Source organism: Zalophus californianus, chromosome 8 (genome assembly GCF_009762305.2).
Source record: "Zalophus californianus isolate mZalCal1 chromosome 8, mZalCal1.pri.v2, whole genome shotgun sequence".
Classification (NCBI taxonomy): Eukaryota; Metazoa; Chordata; class Mammalia; order Carnivora; family Otariidae; genus Zalophus; species Zalophus californianus.
Window position 1 is genome coordinate 125,783,808 of NC_045602.1, and position 18,264 is coordinate 125,802,071.

The following is an 18,264-nucleotide window of genomic DNA, read 5'->3' on the forward strand; positions in this document are numbered from 1 at the left end:
GGGCGGGGCTGTATGGTGGGAGCTGGGCCACCCTGGGTTTTCGGTATTGTTATTCATAATAATAACAGGTAAGGTGTGGAGGGCTTAGCGTGGGCTGAGCGCTTTGTAAAGATTAATTTTTCCCCCGTTGCAATTAACTTTATGAGGATGGGTATGTATCAGTCCTCTTCTTTTTTGTAGTTGGAAAAAACCAGGTCCAGAGGGTAAAGACACTTGTCTTCATGACAAGTGAGGAAGGGGAGTGAGATTTCAGGTCCAAACTGGGCAGTGTCCAGAAATTTGTGTGTGTCTTGGCTACTCCCTGTCAGCTCTGAGGGGGTCCACGATTTCACCTCGAAGAATGACTTCGAACTTTTCCTATGAATAGTAGGGTTTTGGAAGGGAAGAGAAGGAGCGGGGTCATGGCTGCCTGGGACGCACGTGGTGGGCCTTCCTGGAGGGGAGGCTGGGGCCTCACAGGGGGCTTATACCCGACCCACCGCAGACCTTGACCCTGACCGATTGCCCCTGATCCTGGGGCCTCCTCTGTCCTTCCAGATCTATACTAGGGTTTCGCAAACTACCACCTGTGGCTGGTCCCTGTCTGTCCTTGTCAAGCAAGGTCTACTGGAACACAGCCATGCCCACCCGCATCGTCTGTGGCTGCGTTCACACTACAGCGGCACAGATGAGTGGTTGTCAGATACGGCCTGGCTCCTAAAGTGGAAAATGTTTACTATCTGATCTGGCCCTTTACAAGAAAAGTTTGCCAACCCTCATCCTAGACAATACAATCATCCCCTTTTAGGTCTCAGAATTTTAGACTATCAGAGCTGAAAGCATCTGTAAAGGATATTTGGTCCAACTGAGGCACAGAGTGGGGCAGAGATTCACCCAAAGACACACAGCCAATAGTGAAAGAATCAAGGTGAGCGAGAACCCTCCTCAGCTCTTGCGTTGGGCCATGGCGGTGGCCAGGCAGGTCAGCCTTGGGGAACCCTGACAGCATCAAGCCTAGTGCTTCCACAAGTGTGACTTGCGTGGCCCCAAGACCCACAACAGCATTAAATAACACTGAACTACCACCTGGCGGGAGACGGGGGGGCTCCTTCTCAGCTCTCGTTCCTTCTTCTCCGACTGGGTCAGAGAAAGGATGGGCCCGGTGCTGACGTGTCTGCACACCTCGCTAATTCTCGGTAACCTTCCTTTGTTATAAAGAGGGCGTGAGGCAGACTGAAGACTTCTGCTGACAGCATTATCAGAACAGGTAGTGATAACAGCGTTTTATCTGGGTGTATTTGTTTTTATGTCTCCGTCTATGTCCTCTGTTACTGTTTTTCCATTTAATGTATTGATGAATGTTTTGCTTCCCAAATAAAATTAAGTATAAAAAGGGGGTCGTTGGAAGAATAAGATTCAGTAAATAGTAATCCAGGTGCTACTTGGATATGGCAGAAATCATGAATATGGTATTTGAATGGCTGAAATGGGGAAAACCTGGATCGATTCAATAATATTTCTAGAGTCGGAGTTCCAAGGTTCTGTGATTTAACAGCAGATCTCATTTCAAAGCAAAGGTAGGGCTGCTGTGCATGGAGGTGCAGCCTGGCCACTGCACAAGGTTGCCAGGCATTCCCCCTGGACGAAGGGGGGCCACTTTTTCTAATTCATGGGAAGGTGTGCTATGGGCTAGCAGACTCCCCTGCCAGGTTCCATCAGCCCTGCCTTCTGACCTGAGATACAGATCCCATGGGGCTCGGATCTTGGAGACAGCCAGGTGACTGACAGAGATCAGAGGTTAGATGTTGCCGAGAGAGAGAGAGAGAGAGAGAGAGAGAGAGAGAGAGAGAGAGAGAGGTTGTTCTCTGTTGCCATGTGGTCAACCCCATCTGCAATGAGAGTGCTCTCATCCCAAGCTGCTGTGTGGCAATGACCTTGGTGGCATTGGGTGACATGGCTTCAGGGGCTGCCAACCGCCATCCACAGGAGCCAGGCTCTGAAGTCAGATCAGTTTGGGTTCACGTGCTGACTCTGCCACATCCTTGCTGTGTGACCTTAAGCAACTTCCTTCACCTCTCTGAGCTCATTTCCTCAACTGTGAAGTGGGGCTCCTTAGTGATGGGGCCTGACTCCTAGGGTTGCCCTGAGGGTCTGGATTAGGTGGTGCCGGGCAGTGGGTGGCATGCAGTGGGTGTGGAATACGTGGTAGGTGGACTGAGTCTTCCCCATCCCGGGGTGGCCCTCTGGGAGGTACTGGGCTGTCAGCTCTGCTAGGGGTCATGGCTGGATCTGCGCAACGCTGGCATCTGCAGAGAGGCTGTGCTGATGATGAGAGCTTGTGTACCCCCACCTCAGCCTACCTGCCCACCCTGCTGCCAGCCAGAGTTGATGGCAACTGGCTCCCCAGCCTGCAGGAAGCTACTGACGTTATTGTGGGCAGATCACAGGTAATGAGCTTTCCTTCCAGTACCTGGGGACATTCTAGAAAATGGTATTCAAAATTGGAGAGTGGGAGCAGGGAGAGTAGGGTGGGGAGGTGAGAGGCCCTCCCTGCCTCTCCCCATCTCCATCCCCACTCCCATCCCCACTGCAAAGGAGAGAATCAGGTGAAGCCATCAGACTCACATGGGGTCCCAGAACCACTAGGGGTGGGGCAGTAGGCGGGCTTGTCTTCTGTTTCAGGATTACTTCATATTGAACTCTGGTCTTGGGGGCTGATTGCCTGGAATTACAGATGGCACTGACTTTGCTCCAAAGGTCATCCTTTCTCCCATCCATCCATCCATCCATCCATCCATCCATCCATCCGTCTGTCCATCCATCTGTCCATCCAATCTTTCCTGCCTTCCATCCATCCACCCATCCATCCATCCACCCATTCACCATCCACCCACTATCCACCCATCCAGTCATCTACCCACTACCATCCACCCACTCAGCATCCGTTTACCATCCACCATCCATCCATCCATCCATCCATCCATCCATCCATCCATCCACATTCCATCCTCTGTCCACCCATCCACCCACCATCCATTCACCATTCATCCACCATCCATCCATCCACCAGCTTGTCCATCCAGCGAGCAGTTATGGAGCATTCTCCTTGGCTAGGCACTGAGTAAGTTTCTGAGGATAATGTAGTAGGGTGGCCAACAGGGCAAAGAAGAAGTTCCTGTCCTTCCCATTCACTCACTTATTCATCTATTCAAAGGATATTTATTGAGTTCCTATTATGTGCCAGGCACTGTGGCTAATGGAGATACAGAGATGACTACCAAGGACACAGTCCCCATGCTTGGGGGTATCAGTGAGGTTGCCTGCCCGGGGCTTCGGAGATGGACACTGATGGATACTCCTGAAAATATAGATGATGGGTTTGCAGGGCACTGGTGAACCTTGGTGGTGTCCCAAAGTCACTGACAGTGTCCTCAGGGGATTGGTGCTAGGCATTGTTGTGCTCCCAAGGACATTGGTAATGGCCATTGATGGTGCTCTTATCGTACAAGGGATGGGCACTGGTGCTGAGCACTAGTGGTGCTCTTGATGACATTAGCGATGGGCACTGCGAGGGATCAGTCTTTGCTTCTGCTGCAGATCTCAGTTCACCTTCCCCATCTGGTCTCCCTTTCCCCAGTCAATGACAGCTTCTGCAGGAAGACAGACCTTGGGATGACCCTGTGGTCCACCATGTGATGTGATGGTGGTCATCCCACTGCGTCCCCCCACTGGCAGGGCTAGCTCCCCAGCTGGAAGCCAATTGATCCCCTTGCCTGGGATTCTCTCTGTGGCTAGAATGTCATTTTCCACAGAAAAACCCTCTTTCTTGCAATTACTGAGAATTACTTATAAAGAGAGAGAGTGTGTGTGTATTGATTACCACCCCTGAGAAAGCTCAGGAATCATTTAGAGTAGATTAACCTAACTTTCTTTTGCCTTTTGGGAAGTTGGACTGTAAGTTATTTAAGGAGATTAATCAGCTCATCAGAGAACCAGACAATCTTCCCGCCTCTTCTATTCTTTTTGGGCTACCTGGGACTATGTCATTTTCACTCTGCCTTTGAAATGTCTTTTTTCCACCACGCTGTGTGCATTTCCACCATTACTACCCAGTTCAGTTAAGCGGGGTCCTCTGTGGGCTCCTGTTTGGGGAAAAGGTAGGCACATATCTGGCTGCCATTCGTTTACCCGGACAGCCCCATTGCCCAGACCCCCCATCTGGGCATAACCTCAGAGAGGCCCGGGCCACCCCAGGCAAGTCTCCGTCATTCAAGCCCTGCTCTGCTGCTGTCACATAAGGAGGGTCCAAACATTCTGTTTCCAGCGGCTTTTCTGTGAGGCTAGCACATCAGTTCTGCAGACATCAGTCCTACCCATGCACACCCGAGTTTCCAGGCGCAGCTCAGGCCCTCGTCCTCCCCCTCCCTTCCAGGAGGCCTTTCCAGACGGTGCCGTCATGCTGGTGACACTGGTTTTGCTCAGAGAGGTGGGGGGGGGGTGGAGATGAGAGGAGAGTAAGGGAGCCAGAGAGAGGCAGCGGAGAAGACTGGAAGGAGGAAAAGGGGAAAGGCTCCAGGGTAGGATTCAACATCTGCCCGACTCTGCTGTGCGCCTGATGTCTTCACTCTGTGCGGGCAGAAAAAGGGCAGGTATGGAGTTCAGATATCAGCTCCAGCTTTTCCTGGCTGTGTGACCTTGAGCAAGTTACTTCAGCTCTCTGAGTTTTAGGTCCCTCTTCATTTAAAGGAACCGATAGCAGTTCCTACCTCGTGAGGTTTTCCGATCCCCAATGAGGTCATGTATGTAACATGTTTAGAACAAAGCCCGGCACTTAGTAGGTGCTCGACTGATAGCAGGCCCCAGGCCTCAGACCTGATGGACAGACTCCCAGTGGATCATCCGTGAAGACCTGCTGTGTGGTCTGGAACTGTGTCTCTGTCTTGGGAACCCCCATTCCTCCTCTCTATCCCTCTGTCCCCAGGTAGATGCCGATGGGGCAGCCAGTGCCCCTGGGTCTGTGGGAGGAGAGGCTGAGAGGCTCAGCTTCTGGGGTCTGGGCTGGGAAGCAGCTCCTTTTCAGAACATTGCAGGCCCTCGCTGGCCCCTCTCTGCCATTTCTCTCCTTTTCCAGGAAAAAAGTTTGAAGTCGAATGGGTCCCGAGGTGGGATATTTTCCAAATGTCAGTGCAATCTGTGGTACATTACAGCTAAATGTGATCATCTCAGTGCTGGGCTATGAATGTCAGCGCACCGGCCGGGATGGAGTGACAAACAGCAGGTTGATGGCTGGGGGTGGGGGGGTCGGCCCCCCCTCTCCTGGGAAATCGCCCTGGAGGGTGAGGGAATGGCGCCATATCTGGGCTCCACTGGCAGGGACCGTGGGTCTCCATGGGGACATGCAGAGGGCCGGCGAGAGGTCCTGTGTGTTTTGTGCGCATGTGTGTGTACCCCTGCTCCCGTGTCTCTCTGCCCGAACACCGCCTCATTGTCATCGCGTGTCGGTGTCACACCTCAGCCACCCTGGGTGGATGTTCCCTGAGGACGGGCTGAGATCTGTGTGTGGCTGTGTTTGGGTGTCCTCCATCTTGAGGTGTCACTGTCCGTCTGCCTGCGTGTTGAAACACATAAGTAGAACTCCTGGAAAGATGTACACATCGTCTCCCTAACTAAACACGAAACTGTGTGTATCCGGGTGGATACAGACATCATCTATCTCAGGGGGCCTTTTCTGTGTCGTGTACACTCTCTTCCTATGCCTCCACGCGTGGTTGTGTGTGCGCGTGCAATTGTGTGTGTTTCTGTGTATATGTGATTATGTGTATGTGTGTATATAGTCTCAGGAGTTCTGTGTGTGTGTGTGTGTGTGTGTGTGTGTGTGTGTGTGTGTGTGTGTGTCTAGGTTTGCAAATCCCTTTTCGACTACAGAGGTAGATGGGGAAACCGGAATGAGGCGGGGGCTCGCTGCTTTGCTGCCCTCATGGTGGGGCATTCTGATGGCTGTCTGCCCTGTGGAGCCTGTGATTGGTGGGGCGGGATGGGGATTAAATTGCCTCCAATTACTAGGGAGAGAGTGGTGAGTGGTGAGGCCACAGGGATGCTGTGTGCATGCCAGGATCTGCCAACCACAACGGGATTAAAAAGTCCTGTGTATGCAGACAGCCTCTGTGTGTGTGTGTGCACGTGAATGCCTGTGTCCTTGTGTTTTGTGTCTTTGTGTGTGGGTGTATAGGCTAATGAGAACGCACAGGAGCAGAGCTGTGTCATGTGTGATCGTGAGGTCAGAGATGTGTCTCTGCGCATCCATCTCAACACAACTGTCACTGTGCCTGTGTGGGTGTGTCAGCATGCAGCTGTGTGTCTGGGGGGTGTGCATGTCTCCATGGCTCTGAGCAGGTGCATGAGATTAAGATGCGTAAGAGTCTACGTGTGTCTTTGTGTGTGCGGGTTCCATGTGAGTGTCTTTGTGTGCCTTTGTGTATGAGTGGGGCTCTGAGGTTTTCTCTGAATGGAGAGTCTGTGTGTGTGTGTGTGTGTGTGTGTGTGTGTGTGTGTGTGTGAGTGTGTGTCTGCGGTTAAATGTGAGGTTCTGAGGGAATCGATGCGTATGAAGGAAGAACACGAGAGGAAATTCTACCCCATCCCTACCCCATCCCAGCTGGCATCAGACTCCCAAGGCCTCCTCCCTCAGATTGCACAAGCCTGCACCAGAGGGCGGAGGACACACACAGCCCCGGTAAGGGAGCCCAGCGAGGGGTCTGTGGTGACGGCTGCTGCTGAGCCTGGGATGGGGGATGTCCCCCTAAAATTCACGTGTTGCTGTCCTAACCGGCCGTACTTTAGAATGTGACCTTAGATGGAAATAGGGTCATTGCAGATGTGATTGGTCAAGATGAGGTCACACTGGGGTTGGGTGGTGCCCTCATCGGATGTGACTGGTGTCCTCAGAAGGGGAAATCTGGACGAGAGACAGAAACAGAGGGGGAAGACAGTATGAAGAGACACGGGAGAAGGCAGCACGCAGAGGGAAGGGGGGAGAGAGGCCTGACCCTCACAGACCTTCCCTCTCAGCCTTCCAAAGGAACCAACTCTGCTAACACCTGCATTTCAGCCATCCTGCCTCCAGGACCGTGGAATAGTAAAGCCCGCCTGTTTAGACTACTCGGCTTCTGGTGCTTTTTTGCAGCTGCCCTACCAAGCGGCGGTGGGGGACGTGTGAGGTCAAAAGTGCTTCTCCTTCCGGCCTCTTCTGCTCCCAGAAGACCCATTTCACAGGTTTCTCCATGGTCCTCAGCTGGCCGGCACATCTTCATTCTGCCCAGCGGGATCCAGCTCGGAGCCCTCAGCCCCAAAGCCTCAGTTTATCGGCCCTTCTTCTGGGTTAGATAACCCTACCTCTGCCCCTCTCCCAAGCCCTCTCCTCTCCCGGGGTCTTAGCTTCCTCCAACCTCTCCCGGCAAGTTTGGGCTTTTTCACCTTTCCAGGGGTGAGCACGCCTTCTCCCCATTTTTTCCCCTCTCCCCCACCTGGTTCTGTGTTCTGCATATAGCAGGTGCCCACTAGAGGTCTCAGTGAAGGGCCCCAGGCTTGCGGCCTCTTTCTGTGCTTGGAGTGGGAAGGGGACTCAATCCCACTGCTCACTCACCCACATGAAGCCTCTCGTCCATGTCCTGGCAGCTGTCGTTCGTTTTGCTCTTACGCTATCCTGGGGCGGAGCTGGGCACGAGTGTGGGTCACTTTGTCCTCCAAACAACCCTGTGAGGTAGGTACTATTTTTAGCCCCATTTTCCAAAGGAGAACCTGATCACAGGGAGGGGAAATAAATGGTCTAAGATCACACCTTAGAATTCTCGAATGTTAGATTGGGAAGGAACTTTAGGGGTCAGTTAGGTTACCCTTCTCCCCTGCCCCCATTTTACAGTTGGGGAAACTGAGGTCACAATGGCTCTTCTCCTTCCACCCACACCTGATGCTTTCTCAGAGTTCACCTGGACCCTCTGATCCCATGACTCTGCATTCTGCTCAGGCCTCCCTTGTTCTTAGGACTCTAGCTATCCTGTAGATGAGGGTGACCAGCAAAGCTCGTGAGCCCCTCCTCTTTCCTGAGCTCCAGCCCTGTATTTCCACATCTAGTGCACATGGCCTGTAGGCCCCTCAAACTCAACATACCCAAACCACACTGACTTCCCATGATCCCGGATCATAGGCTTCTCCTGAGTTCCCTGGCCCATTACGAGCTCCACTGTCCTTATCCCTCAAGCCTGGATACCTTCTATATCCTTTAACCTTGGACCTTCTCTACCCCCATCCCTATATACCCACCCTACTCCTGCTGGGTCTTCCTCTTAAGTATTTCTTGAATCCACTGTTGCTGGCCCAGATTAGGCCTCAATATCTCTCACTGAGGTTCCTGTGTCAGTTACTTGTACCTGCTAGAATTACACTTGGCTGCTCGGGACAGAAAAACAAAATAACAGTGACTCCAACAATTGGAAATTTATTTCTCTCTCATGGAATCCAGGTTTGGATGGGGGCAGTTTGGGGCTGGTATGGTGGCCCCATGAAGTTGAAAGGAACTAAGTCTCCTTCTAGTTCATTATTTGGCCCTCCATGGGGTACAGCCGTTGTCCTCATGGCCCAAGGTAGCTGCTTGAGCTCCAGCCATCTCAGCTGTATTCACCCAGCAGAAAGGAGGATAAGCAGGGAAAAAAGGCAAAAAGCATTGGTCAGCAGTCTTTGGAGGAGGTGTCCCAGAAGTGCCATGTGACAATTCTGCTTGGATTGTATTGGCTGCAAGTCAGTCCACACAATACACAATTGTGATGGAGGCCAGGAAATGTGGTCCTTGTGATAGTGGCCATGTGCCCAGCTGAAAATGGGGGGTTCTTTGATTAAAGAGGAAAGTGAGACTGTGACCTCCTCACCTCTTCACAGGTCTTCCTCTCTCTTCTCTCACCCTCTAATCTACCTTGGACACAGCAGCCAGGGGGATCTGTCTAAGATGCTAATCCATATATAGATTTGCCAGATATGGCAAATAAAAATACAAGATTCCCAGTTCAATGTGAATTTCAGATAAACAATGACTAAGTGTTTTAGTTTAAGTATGTCCTGTGCAATAATTAGAACATACTAATGCTAAAATAATTATTTGGTATTTATCTGAAATTCAAATTGAACTGGGATCCTTTTATTTTATCTGTCAGCCCTAAGTACCTTTCGTGGTTCTCCACTGTTCTCCGGAAAAGGCCTAAGCTCTTGGGAAGGGTTTTTCTGGGCCCCTTACAATCTGCCCTCCACCTGCCCTGCCCAGCCCAGCCCAGTGTTTCCTGGACAAGTCCTGCCAGCTACTGTGTTTCCAAGCCTTCCAGTCCTTGCTTAAGTTGTTCCATTGGCCTGGAAGCAATTCTCCATCCAAGAAGCCCTGTGCATTCAGGAGGGACCATGGCACCTGTGTTTCCGTGTTCCTGTGACATGGGGTGAGAGATTATTTGATGAATGAAGTAAGTCCAAGCAACGAGGTTGGAGTGGCCACCTGGACTCACGACTCTCTCCCCAGTGCTCTCTGCACCCTGGCTGGCTCACGTGGGCCCAGTGCTGGGATTCATCTCCTGGGCTTTCATGCTCTGTGAGCATGGCGCCCCCTGGCACACAGGGGGTTAAGCCAGCCTTGGAGTTGGACGCTGGAGCCCATGGAGTCCTTCCTGACAATAAAGCTAATGAATCCCTCCTTGCCGGTTTCTCTTGCACAATAACATTTAATCATCATTTGCACAGCAAATGAGAAGTTTGCGGCAGATGCAATTCTGCATGAGTGGCGATTTCTGTGTGTGGGCACTATTCCTGCTGTCCCCAGCACACCTGACAATCTGGGACCAGGGCAGGCTGCACCCTAGCGGGGGCTGTGTGCACCCGCGTGCCAGGGCTCTGACCCCATGCACGCGTGGGAGATGGGCTTCAGAGGCACATGTCTGTGTGTGTGCATGCATGTGTGTGGAGCAAGGCTCATGTGGCGTGGCTGTGTGCGAACCATGCTGGGCCTGCCTGAAGGTACACGTGGCTAGAGGTGCTTAGATGCCTGAGGACTGCAGTCTGGAAGTGGAGGTACACACATGCAGGCAGGCAGACGTGGGGGGGTATATATCGTTGTTTTTCTTTTCTTTTCTTTTTTTTTTTTTTTGAGAGAGAGAGAGAAAGAGAGCGGGAAGGGGCAGAGGGGGAGAGAGAGAGAGAGAGAGAGAATCCCAAGAAAGTCCCATGCTCCACGCAGAGCCCGATGTGGGGCTCGATCCCATGACCCTGAGATCATGACCTGAGCTGATACCAAGAGTTGGATGCTTAACTGACTGAATCACCCAGGCGCCCCTGCTTGGTGAAGTTCTGAACGCTTGTTGGAGGATGCCTTGTTGTTTAGATGTTTGTGAGTGATCATGTTTATTTTGTACTCCCAGACTCAAGTGCTCACGTGTTCAAACAGGTCTATAGGCATTATGCCCTGGAATTTAGAGTTTGTAACTGACTGCTCCTGAGGCTACACATGCTTTCCCATGCAAGCATGCAAATGTGCAAATAGCAGTATGAATGTGTGCCTGGAGCTAGGAGTTCGTGCACACAAGCACATCTGAGGGGAGACACATATACGTACTGGGTAACCGCATGGGAGCGTCATGAATGTGTGTGAGTGCATGCTTGCATGGGACATTGGAAGCGTATCAGCGGACACACACGCACACATATGTAAGAGAACACACCCATGAAAGGTACGTGTATGCTTTGTGTACAAATGCGAGTGCACCCGTGAGAGCTGGCCTGCAGCCCCCATGGAGAGCGTGGGCACGTGAGCACATATGCAGAGCTGCAGATGTGTTTTGTGTGCATGGCTGTGAGCAGGCATGGGTTTGCACTGTGCACCCAGGTGGGAGCATGTCTGAGGGTCCACACGTGCAGGCATCCTGTGCTGGCAAGAGCACGTGGCTGCGCGCGTGCACCCATGTGCACACACTGAAGCGTAAACCCTCTGCCCTCAGAGTGAGGGCTTGACAGGGTTACATTTCCCAGAGGCTCAGCGGCCGGGGACAAGCTGGCCCGAGAGCGCTTGCTGGCAGGAGGTAAGTGGAGCCGCTGATTCGTGACCCCGGGGGTGGGCCGTGATGACGGCTGGCTGATGGATGCGGGCGCTTAGCCGCCCCTTATGACAGCAGCTGGCTCTCTCGGCTGCCTGAATCAGGAGGTGGGAGGTTAGTTCTTGACCTGGGTGCTCGGCGCCGGCCTGCCCCTTCCCCGGCGCATGCCCACAGCCACATGCTGACACACGCACGTTGGTACACACCGGAGACGCGGACCTGGGCGTGCACGGCAGCCCCACCTCCACCTTGCTCCCCGGCTCAGCCATCTGTCTGCCGTGCCTCCCCTCTCCCCAGCCGCTCTTCTCCCCACACCCCCTCCGCCCCAAACTCTGCTCAGAATCTGAGTTGTCCTGGTCCTGTGCGGACTCGTGGGGCGTGTGTGTGCAATGGCCCGCCCTTACAAGCTCCGTGCCCTCGAGCAAGCCTCTCCTCATCTGTGAGCCCTGGATCCCTCATCTGTAAAATAGGGAGAATCATGTACCTGCTTAAAATTAAACAATGCAACTTATGTAAAGAGCTAAACACAGTAAACATAGAGTCCACCCTCCATGGGTTTTACCTGTGCTGGTGACGATTACATGCAGGGCTTAGAACAGCGCCCGGCATGCAGCAGGGGCTAGGGAAGTATGTGGTCCCTGTTAACTGTTGCTGTTGTCGCTGTCATTAATATCCTCGGCTCTCAAATTCCTGGCCAATTATAGGCCAATTCTTGCTCATGACCCTGAATCCTCCTTTATCCTGTGATGATGACGGTGACAGAGACAATGACAGTAAAGGGGAATTCTTTTCATTTTCCCTGAGGCTTTGAAAAGAGGGCAGCCATGGTAAATGGAAGGCTCATTGCTTTCTGAGCGCCTTGATAGAGTTGGGTGTGGCCAATTAGAGCACGGAGCTGGGAGAGTCTGGGGCAGCCGTGCTCTCTGCTCAGCACAGGGAGAGGATTTGGAGCTTCTGGGGGAATTTGGTGGGAACGAAAGAGACAGATGGCCAAAGGCTGTGTACTCTACTACAAGACCCTTCTCTGTGACCCCAGACCCTCAGAACAGTTGCTCACAAAATGCTTGCCATCCTTGGCGTTCGTGGACACCTGGTGGAGCCCAGGACGGAGGCTGGACTCACTGGATTTCACTCGTGGGCTGGCTCAGGGCCCTGTGGGGACACAGGAGTTGGAAGCAGAGGGGACTGAGGGAGCATGGCCTTTCCCTCCAAGCCCCACTCCAGAACGAGAAGAAATCATGAGGAGGCTGAGGACTCGCACAGGCCGGACTACGCAGCAGTGAGCAGAGAACAAGCTCTCCGGGGCACAGATGGCAACATCAGATGCACCCAGGCCACGTGTCCGGTGCTTCCTGTGTGCTCCCCACTGTGTGTGCTGCTGATGTGGGAGGTGCCGAGCGCCAGAGCACCTCCGTGAAATCCTGGCGTCTCTCTTTATCAGTTATTTGATCTCGGGCAAGGGACTCAAACTTTTTGTGCCTCAGTTCCTCACCCATAAAATGAGGGTACTTATTGGGTGGTTGTGGGATTAGATGAGTTAGTTCATGTGATATGCTTGCAGCAGTGCCTGGCACATGGGAGATGCTCCGTAAGTATCAGGTATCAGCGGTCATTACTGCATTTTATCCTCACTAGCACCCTATGGAGAAGGTGTTCTGAGTATGTGCACTTTATGGATAAGAAAACAGAAGCACAGAGAAGGTAAATAACACGTCCAAAGTCACACCGCTGGTAAATGGTATAGAGCCAGAGGCTCAGAAGGTGAATCTAGATGAATAATATTCTTTATTTCTGGCAGGATTTTAACTCTGTGTGACCCTGGGAAGGTCACTCCCCATGTGAGCGATTTGGAAGATGTTCAAGGATGCTTGTGACTCCACGTTTGTACGTCCCTCTGGACAGGTAAACTGACTGTATCCTCCTTCTCGGCAGGGGCAGAATCTGTCAAGGCAACCGGCTTACGTGGAAAGAACAGAGACTTGGAATTAGGGGTCCTGTGTTGTCCCAGCTCTGTCCTAGACCAGCTGGGTGACCTTGAGCCAGTCACTTTACTCCTCTGGATCTCAGTTTCCCCTCTACAACGGAGAGAGCAAAAACCAATCTGAGAAATGTCACTGGGATTCTGTATGTGACAGCTGAGCACATGCAATGAGAGAGGGGACCACCTGTCTCCCCAAGGGTCCCCGAGTTACCATGCCCATTTGTAGAAGCGATAGATACAGGAACATGGACAAAGCGTCCTACACGGGATGAGGGTCCTAATATCACCCAATTTGGGACTACTTCGCTCGGCCCACATACCTGCCATCAGGACACATGCTCAAATGCAGCAAAGCATCCAGTTCCTTGGCTTGGCCTTCGAGTTCTTTCTCCACCTGCCTCCAACCAGCCTTCCCTGCCTCACATCTCACCGTTGCTCCACCCAGTGATCCAGCCCCTGGGACCACACATGGTCCCTGAAACCACCACAGGCTTCTGGCCTCTCCCCTCCCCCTGCCTTTGCAGATGCTTTTCTCTCTGCATGGAATGCTCTTGTTTGCTTGGTCATCTCATACATGTCATTCTTCAAGAGGCAGCTGGAGTCACCTCCTCTGGGAAGCCCTCCATAAATTATTCAATCTTTCTTCAGTGTTTTCAGGACGTTGTTCTGTTAGTTCTGCTATAACTCTTATCAAGTGCATTATTATTGGCTGCTTCTGCTCATCACGCCCAGCCCTCTGGGGCCTTGAGTTGCTGGAAGGCAGGAAGTACTTCCGACCTGTGTAACCCTGGGTGTGTTACTACCTTCTGGGCCTCAGTTTCCTCACCTGTGAAGTGGGGCTGACAGTATCTAATTTCGATGAAATAATACAGGTAAGGCACTCGGGCATGATGACCATCTCTGGATCTGTCACAGTGGACCTTGGCAAATGTGGAGGGAATCAATGAACGATCCCTGGGAGAGTAAAAATAAATAAGTGAATAAATAAAAATAAAGCTAATGAGCATCCATTAAGCATTTTCAATGCGTCAGGAAGGCACTGGGATCAGAGCTTAACATGCATTATCTCCTTTAAGCCTCTTAACAACCCTTTAAGGGAGGGACTATCATTAGCCCCATTTTACAGATGAGTAAACTGAGGCTTCAGCAGTTGAGGACCTTGATGAAGGCTGCCCAGCTAGCAGGAGCGGGTATTCATAGCCGATCAATGCAGAATGAATGACTCACTTGGGGGTGGGCTGGGAGGACAATTGACTTACATCTTGTCATCAAAGGGATTTAGAGCTGGAGGCTCTTGAAGACAACCCTGAAGTTCTTAACTTGGGGAGGGTCCATGGATGGGGAGACTGATGGGCTCCCGGACCAAACAGATAAGGTCCCCATCATGCCCAGTGGCTTCCGGCCCCTCATCTCCTGCCAACCCTCCCACGTCACCCCAGTCCCAGAGCGGCCCAGCTTGTCCTCTCTTGGCACCCCTGCCAGGGGTCCTCTCCCAGTCCCCCCTGAGACTCGAGAAGGCTCCACAGTCACTGGGAATGTCGTTATCCCCTACTCTGGGCAGGAACAGAGCTGACAATTGGGGCCATTTCCTTCTCCGCTGGAGATGTTGGGAGAAGGGGAGAGCGACTGGGTGAGGGAGAGAGCCCGGCCGGCGGGCTTCTGATAATGACAAAAATAACAATAGTATCAAAGGCTAGCATTTATTGAACACCTACTATGTGCCAGGCTCTGTCCTAACCACATGACACATGACTGCTTTTTATCCTCACAACTCTTCGAGGTAGGTTCTGTTATGAGCCTCATGTGACACACGAGGGAAGTGAGGCCCAGAGAAGTGAGGTAACTTGCCCAAGGCCAGGCAGCTGGGAAGTCAGTACCAGAGGCTCCACCGTTCTGGCTAGGTGTCCTTGGACGGGCCACAGCCACTTCTCTGGGTGGCCTTCTCCATCTGTTGCCTGCAGGGCCCCACCTCATGGTTTCCATGACGACTAAGATGGTCTCTGTACAGTGTCCCAGCACACAGTAGGCGCTTAGTAAATGAACAGCCTTCCTTCTCTCTTAACTCCGATGGGGGAGACCTGGGAGGGGGGGACACTTCAGCAGCACCCTCCCTCCAGAGTTCTTCCCCCAGCCGGGAGTGGGTAACCCGCCCCTTCACACAGCCACGCCGCGCCATCTCCCCTCTATCCCGAGAGCCACGCAGTGCCCAGTCCCATTGCAGTTTTAATGACGTGGCTGGTAATTCCGGCACGTCTGGGCGAAAGCTGCACCACGCACCACCCCACCCCGGGGCGGGGCGTGGGGGGGTGCGTCGGGGAGTCCATCCCCCTACAAGTCCGCCTCCTGTCCGCCCGCCCTCGGAGGGTGGGAGGGCTGGGGAAGGGGGTGAGCCCGGGAAGTGCTTCGTCCTGGGGCCCCATGGGGCCCTGAGTCGGCCGGGAGGCGCGCCCGACGGCAGGGCCGGGGGGAGGGGGGTGGTGGGTGGTAGGCTAGGAGGCCTGGGCCTCGTCGTCCGCGCGGTGGCCCGCGTAGAGCGTGGCCAGGGGCCGAAAGCGCGGGCCCCAGCCGCTGAGATAGGCGAAGTCCTGCTCGGAGCCCGAAGAGCCGCTGTGCAGCGAGCTGAGCGAGGCGGCCGGCGAGTCCGCGCCCTCGAAGGCGTAGGTCTGGAAGGCGTCGTAGGGCGGCACCGACAGGTCCCCGTCCGCCAGCGCCACCTTGCGGCTGATGAAGTCCCTGAACACCGAGAAGTCCTGCTCGGGGCTCGGTGGCCCCTGCGGGAGGGAGTGGCGCTCTGAGGGCAGGCGGGCCTGCGGGGGGCTGCCCGCGGCCCCGCTCCCTCCCGGGCCCCCGCCGCCTCCGCCCCCGTCGCCGCCCTTGAGTTCGCCGCCGAAGTCGTAGAGGCTCCGCAGCGCCGACATGTCATAGGCCTCGGTGTCCTGCTCGCCGCCGCCCTCGTCGTTGTATTTGATGACGTTGTCCCGCATGTCCTCGTCCTCGTCGGAGCTCAGGTGGCTCTTGTGGTGGCGCCTGAGGGTGAGGATCAGCAGCACCAGCACTGCGGGGGGGACAGAAGGGGCAAGTGAGGGCCGAGGCCTGCCTAGGACATTCCGGGGACCCCTACCCCTCACCCCTCACACACAGCAGTGCTGGCCCAGCCTAACCGCTGATGCAAATTTCCTAGATTTCTGTGCAAAAAGACGTTTCCTACAGTCAGAACTGCACTGGCTATATGGATAGGTAGTGAGTCACCCATCTTGGGAGGTGTGCAAATCGAGGCTAGACCACCAGGCTGCGGTGGCAGTACTGACGGCAGTGTTAAGAGATTTCCTGGGTGTTTGGGGCTGGACCCAACCTCTGATGTCTCCATCCTCAACTCTATGAAGAGAGACAACTTGAGAGGTCTCTAGGCTCTGGGGGGTACAAAAGGGGCAGTTGAGGGGCAGATGGGGCTAGGGGAATGAAAGATGTCTTGAACCTGACTTCTTTTTTACCCTCGCTCTCCTCTATCTATTCCAGAAGTCCTGAGCACCTTCTTAGCCCTTTGGGTCTCAGGTCAAGATGACCTCTGCAGGAGGGACCCCCCCCCCGCCGACGAGCTCCAGGTCAGGTTCAGTGCCTTCACCTCCAAACTCCCCTGGTGAGGAGTTTCTCCCTCTGTCACATGGGTTCTCAGAGCGCAGCTGCTGGACCACCAGCAGCAGCATCTCCTGGGAACTTGCTAGAAATGTGACATCTCAGATCCTGTGCTAGACCTACTGGCAGTCTGTCTTGATGAAGCCTCCAGGTGATGCCCAGGCAGCTCAGGTTTGTGAACCACAGCTTCCCCCACCCCAAACACACACTCTAAACTCCCCCTTGGGACCCCAGGAAGTGTTCCCCTAGCTCGGTGCCTGGCAGGCAGTAAGCCCTTGAAGGGTGCTTGTTGAGTGAATGACTGACTGTAGAGGTGGATGGAGATGTGGTGAGTGTCAGGATGAAGAATGAGAGCACTGCTCCTTCTTTGCTTTCTGCACTTGACTTCCAGGACTCCACATTCTCTCCTCCTCCCGCCTCGCTGATCACTCATTCTCCGCCTTCTAAACAGGCTTCTCCTCGCCTGTCTGACCCCTTAACATCAGCCGTCCCTGGATTTGGTCCTTGGGCCTTATCCACACCCCTCTGTGGGGGCTATCCTGCAGTCCATTTCGAGGCTGACCGCGCCCACATCTCAGCCTTCAGCTTGGACTTACTTCTCCCCTGAAACCTAGATCATCCGTCCAGTTTCCTCAACAAGTCCTCTGGGCTGACCAAGAGAATCTCACACTGAACACGTCTAACCTTGAAATAATCTTCCCCCTTCCCTGCCCTCCGTCTCCCCCATCTCTGTGATGGCAACCCTAACTTTCCTGTTACTCAGGGCTTTGTGGGGTTTTTTTGTTCGTGGATGGATCCCAGCGCCTGCAATAGTTTAGCACATGGGGTTGGGGCGGGGGGACTCGCTGGATGGATAAATAAGGAGCTGATGAACCACTGAGAGGATTAAATGGGTAGGTGAGTGGGTGGATGGAGAGACGCACGCTGGGTACCATGCCAGGCACTGGATTCTTCTTGTTGCTCCTGACATCTCCAGCCAGGCCAGTGGCCAGAGCCAGCTGCTAGGGCCATGGGGCCGGGTTCCAGCCCATGACCTAACAAGGTGGCACATGACAGGGAAGGGGGTGGGGCCCGGGAACAGGTCCGGAGGGAGGGAAGGTGTCAGGAGAGAAGTGGGAAAGATGGATGGACAGCTTTCGGAGCGGAGGCTGGGAGCTGCAGAGGGGGATGCCCGAGAGAGCAGATGGTGGGGAGTGCGGGCGGCAGGCAACAGATGTGCCAGGCCTGATCAGCGATTCCGCCCGTCACCTTTAGAGCACTGATGTGCACTTTCTTCGTTTGTGGGCAATTAGGCAGAAATTTGTTTGCACTGCCTCGGAAAATGAAACCGCTGTAAAGTGCACCCTCTGGAAAAAGGGCTTCTGAGCCATGGGCTGGGGAGGGGAGAGAAGGGGGGCCCGGGCCTCGCAGCTAGGAGGAGTCTGCCCAGGGCCTCTGCAGGGACCCGAGGAGTTGCGGCTTGGCAACTGGCAGGTTCTCGGTGGGGTGGACAGTGGCCACCACGCCAGTGGCAGGGGTCAGGCGGCTGACATCTCCCAGGGAACTGAGCAG

At 53.9% G+C, this 18,264-nt stretch overlaps 1 protein-coding gene across 1 annotated transcript in view; it reads right to left on the reverse strand.

The window, feature by feature from the left end:
- Nucleotides 1–14,660: 14,660 nt before the first annotated feature.
- CDH22 (cadherin 22) overlaps nt 14,661–18,264 on the reverse strand; it is a 67,471-nt gene continuing 63,867 nt past the window's right edge. The window contains exon 11 of the mRNA XM_027623933.2: nt 14,661–16,135. Within this exon, the coding sequence (XP_027479734.2) occupies nt 15,570–16,135 (566 nt within the window). The 3' untranslated portion in view covers nt 14,661–15,569. The remainder of the gene's footprint in view (nt 16,136–18,264) is intronic.